Source organism: Habropoda laboriosa, unplaced genomic scaffold, assembly GCF_001263275.1.
Source record: "Habropoda laboriosa isolate 0110345459 unplaced genomic scaffold, ASM126327v1 scaffold801, whole genome shotgun sequence".
NCBI classification, from domain to species: Eukaryota; Metazoa; Arthropoda; class Insecta; order Hymenoptera; family Apidae; genus Habropoda; species Habropoda laboriosa.
Genome location: NW_017101026.1, coordinates 383609 through 388684, shown reverse-complemented (window position 1 = coordinate 388684; position 5076 = coordinate 383609). Strand labels below are relative to the sequence as shown.

General features: G+C 44.9%; 1 protein-coding gene across 1 annotated transcript in view; it reads right to left on the bottom strand.

Annotated features, from left to right (window-relative positions):
- Positions 1-5076, bottom strand: part of LOC108577949 (glutamate-gated chloride channel) — a 31807-nt gene that overhangs the window by 15045 nt on the left and 11686 nt on the right. Inside the window, exons 5-8 of the mRNA XM_017941181.1 lie at positions 3420-3484; positions 2896-3116; positions 2606-2688; positions 2393-2533 (exon numbers count right to left, since the gene is read on the bottom strand). Coding sequence (XP_017796670.1) covers positions 2393-2533; positions 2606-2688; positions 2896-3116; positions 3420-3484 — 510 coding nt within the window. The remainder of the gene's footprint in view (positions 1-2392; positions 2534-2605; positions 2689-2895; positions 3117-3419; positions 3485-5076) is intronic.

Sequence of the window (5076 nt, the reverse complement as noted above, 5' to 3'; positions counted from 1 at the left end):
CTGGCTGCGTAAGCTGTTTAAAGAGCTTATAAGCGACCAAAGTAGTAATGGTTACGAAACAATTAGCTCAAACAAGATACTATTCGTGAATCGTTAAATGTACATGGAACTAGGAGAGTATTGGCAATTGTTGAAAAGAAATGATCGTTCGGCAAAGCAACGATCAACGCTCCCTTCTACTTCTCGATCGATATTGCTCCTTTTCCTTCTCTCTATTTCCTTTTGTTTCTATTATTACTATTATTATTATTGAGGAAGATACGAATTGTTAATTGAGTGGACTCGCGACGACACGACGGTACGAGGAACAGAGCTGAGGGAGCAAAGTGGCATCGGTGTAAGGGCGTTAATAATTAATAACAACAATAATAATAATAATATAACAACAGTAGTGACAGGTCGTTGAAAAAACTGAAGGCCTCACCCCAAAAGCAAACCACGGCGGGCTCGGTAGAAAAGCGAGACAGGAACCAAGGTTGCCAATATGCACTTTCTAGAGGAACTATGTATCATCTAGGTATACATACATATACATACATACATACATACATACATACATATAAGTATATTAATATAGAAAAAAAGGAACATACAGATACACATATATATGTACATGTATATGTATATACACGCGTTAAAGAGAGAGAAAGACATACGTGTGAGTACAAAAAACGTATCTACGCCAGCTAGTAAGAAAGGTGGAAACAAAAACGAAGGTTTCATTTCTTCGTTATAGTTCCGCTACGTCGCATGCAGATTCTTATTATCCTCTTTCGAACCGTGTGTTTTCTTTTCTTTCTCGTTTTCTTTTTCTTCTCTTCGTTTCCTTCCCGTGCGCGCGTGGAGAGAGACGCACGCGCGCGTCCCTTATTTTTTTTTTTAATTTCCCTCGGTATCAATTATTCTCCTCCATCGATCCTAAACAGGGTGGTGGAACAACAAACTCGCGAATATTTCACGAAAAGTTTCAAACAATAAAGCATTCTATCGGTGGTGCCAGTGAAATTGATGCGGTGCAACGAAAAAGGTCAAGCATCGAAAAAGGGGAAGCAACCTCACCATCAATATGCATCGCGCATGCATCGCGACACTTACCTGACGATCTAGCGCGATCGTGAAACGCGTTTCGAGAGCTTGGATCAGAGAAGACCGCGTTGTGCTCTGTTATCGCTCGAGAATCGTGACTATGAGATGCGGGAGGAGAATGGAGAACGTTCGAAGAATCTTGGGAGAGATGAGGGAGAAAGAGAAACGTGGACTTTTGGAAATCTCGAGGAGAAGAAACTCGATCCGATAAACTCGTCGCCGTTGTCTCGAAGGGGAACAACCAGAGAGACACAGAGTTCAACCCAGATCGGACAAAGGCGGCAGCAATCGGATACGATCGATAGTTAACATGTTTCGATGAAAAGGAGAAGCTGAAACGTGGAAGTGGTGGCGTGAACGAAACTACGAATCCTTTATCGGCGGTGCTAGCCGGATTTATTGATCCGGCCGGCGGCGTCGTCCGATGGTAAGGTTTTCCAGGAATGGAGCAAAGGTTCAAGGGATGCAGCGCCTCAGGTGCATTCATCTGCTAACAGGTATTACGCTGCTTCCTTTATCCGAAACCTGACCAGGTAGATCGTGCCTTCTATTCACCTTTCTCGTGGAGATTCTCTCGCGACGAGCGGTAGTTTGCCAAGAATCTCGGCCAAACTACCTGGACAGGCGTTGGATTCAAATTTATTCGGTCATCGTGAAAGTTTGCGCTGTCTTTTTTTCTCAACCGTTTCCTTCGAGAAAAGGGAAAACAACAAAATCACTTTGCTCTGTCGTTGTAGAGCTTGAAACGGTTTCAGGAACTTTCAGGATGGCTCGGTAAGTGATCGACTCGACGATAGTACAGACAGTAGAGTAACTCGAGTCTTCGAGTGCGTACACAAGCGACACTGAAATCGTTTTCGTGGGCTAAACGAAATTGCCGTGTTCGGTGCATTGCGACAGTATAGAAGCGTGTCATTTAAAGATGCAGTAAGAATAATAATCGTAATAGAAGAAGAAACAAAAAGAAAAAAAAAGAAAAAAAAAAAGAAGAACAACCGACAACGAGTAGAAAATTACAAAGATTTCGACCACGTTTCGCATCGTATTCTTTTCGACGATAATTCGACGACAGACACACCTAAACGGTGCTCGTTTGTCGCATACTGTAATACGTAAAGTCTTCGCATCGTTGTACAGTTCAGACAGTTCTTCTCGCGAGTAAAAATAGCACCGACAGTGGATCTTTCGCCATGTCTTTCGGAACTGAACGATGATCAACGTATATCGCCTTGAAATCGAGGTTTCTTTTTACTTGGCTGCAAGTTTCTCTTGGAGTAAAATATAGACCGACAATTCGATGACTCACCTCTCCAGCTTACTTTGATCGGACAGGTGATTGTCTGGTTCTTAATGAGGTATGCGTTCAGCGACGTCAGGCTCGGACTTTTTCGCAAGGTACCTTCGTCGTTCTTCCACACGTACGTGATCGCCGTTTGCTCGTACGATACTGAAGGTAAAACGAGAGACGATATAGCGAAAACTCCAATTCGGTGTACATCCGTCAAGTAGGCACACTTACTGCTCTCGATCGCGAATGAACACAGTGGGTCGTCGAAGGGGAAGATATTGAGTCTACCCTGGCAGGATAGGATGAGATGACGCCTACAAGATCGAAACAATTCTTTTTTTCGACGTTCTTCGTATTCGAAAAATTTAGTCGAAGCTTCCGTCTTTTTTTCTTCCCCCTTTATTTCTTATTTTACGTTTCCGTTCTAAATGTGGAAAGTTGGTAGGGCAGAGGGAGGGGAGCCGCGAAAGCCTCGACGATGAAATGAAATGGTAATATCGAGCATCAGGTGTAATATATACCGCATAAGGTAGTTGACCGTGCCGTTCCGGTATATACGTAGGGCAAAGTGAACCGGTATGAGCGGGTCCTTAAAGTCTCCGTGCATTATGAAGTACGTGTCCGGCAACCAGATATCGTTGTAGTGATGAATCGCATTCAAGAACTCGTATTGCGATCGGTTGCTGTAGCGCAGCCGTGGGTCGTACCACTGCTGTTGCAGCAAGAACTCCACCTCGTATTTCTGTCGATAGAAAGCGGGCAACACGGGGCAACCGTTACCATTTCGTTAGGCTAACCAACCGAGTAAAATTTAACGAGATTCGACGTGGCTAGCGTGCGCCACGCTCCCTAACAGCTGTTCTTCCGCAAATTTATCTCGATCGCGTTTAATCCCCCCTGATCTCGCGATAAATTCTCTATTTATTTCCTTTCTGCTTTTTTCTCCCCTTCGCTTTTTCTCTGGCGAAAGGAGAAATAGAAACGGGGAGAATACTCTCGATCGAGGTAAACGGAGGAGAGAAACTGACGGAAAGATGTCAATTACCAAGCTGGACTCGTCCGGAGAAGCCAAACTTAGCAACAGCACGCTCACGTTCACGGTCAAGGTTCCTGAAACACAGTGTTGCATCGTTAAAACTTCAAGTTGGAGAATCTAGTGGAAAGAGCAGCCACGAGAAGAGCACGCTAATTCGCAATTCGACATCTCTCCGAGGGGAGACGTCTCGCGTTAATCGGGAGAGGGAAAATCGGCGGAACGTGGCTTTCGATTCTTCTCTCGATAGAAATTAAGCGGCAGCGAAGCAGAAATAGCCTCCCGGTAGTTCCATTGTTTAGAAATGAAATTAGCGTAGCCCTTTCGCGTTCGTTTCAGCCGGATCCAAGCTCACCTTTCGAAATCGATCGAAAGATCAGCTCTGCGAAAGCCGGTGGCCGCGCGTTCGAAAAGGCAAAACCGATAATAAAAACGCCTTTTCTCACTTTGCTTTTCTCTTTCTGTTCATCTACCGTCTACGTAAAAAGTCGTTGCTGTTATTGCGAAAGCGTCGTTAGAGCCATGCTGTGCACATGCTGCGACTAATTTCGTGTATCGTATTAGTGTGAAGCTCGTGATCGGGATAGTTGGGACTCGATCAAACGGTGTATTTTCGTCCATTTATTTTCTTCTCTTCGATCGTTTCACGCCAATTCGAGAGATACGCCTAAACGAGTCCCAACGCGACCGATTCGACAGCAAACGGAAATTCAGCTACGCAAAAGACACGGCAAGACGATCTGGTGTCTATACAGTACGCTGGTGTGTAGAGAAAAACAGATGGAATAAATGGAACAAGGATGGAGAAAGTGACGTCTAAGAGATCGTATTCGACGTTAGAGGAACAGGGTTCTGTTTGGCTCCAGCCTTTTCGGATTCGATCTCGTCTTGGCTGCTCGCGCGGCGAAATGCACGTATACGCTCGTTTCTAGCTGCAAAAATATACGATATATATAGAGAGAGAGAGAGAAAAAAAAAAAAGAAGAAAATTGATCGACGCGTTTCGCTTTTAATCGAAACCGCAAACAACACACCGGCTTGCCGCCAGGTTTCCTTTTCGATAACAGCCGGTGTATTATTGTACCGGCGAACGAGCGTTAATCCAACGACAGATCGGACACGAACGTTGCTCCGCTCGAAAAGAATCTTTAGAAGACAAACGCGCATACGTACTACGTAGCTTACGTACATCGTCGACGTTGTTCCAATATTCTCCTGTTCGAGCCTCGAACCAACGTTTCACGCAAATAACGCAAAAGAAGAAGAAAAACAAACAAGAAAAATTGTCGCGTGTATATACACATGTATGTACGTATGTATGTGCGACGGGGAAGGAACGAGTCACAGTTGTGTAATCGATATCGTGTAATCGAAGGTTCAGGTCGAGCAACAGGTTTGTCACTTTCCATCGATCGGATCTCGATACGCGCCCAAGATCCGACTGACTCGTTGGTCGAAACAATGAGAGAAACGGTTGAAAAGAGATCGATCGATCGACCTGTAAACCTTCGTACGGAAATTCGACGGACAACCCATTCAGGATTCGATCGCTGTTCTTATATTTCAGTCAACTGTGCGGGTCCGGTGATAACGAGACGGTAAGAGAAGAACCGCGGAAACTGAATGGGTCGTGTCGTGTCGTGTCGTGTCGTGTCGTGTCGTGTCGTGT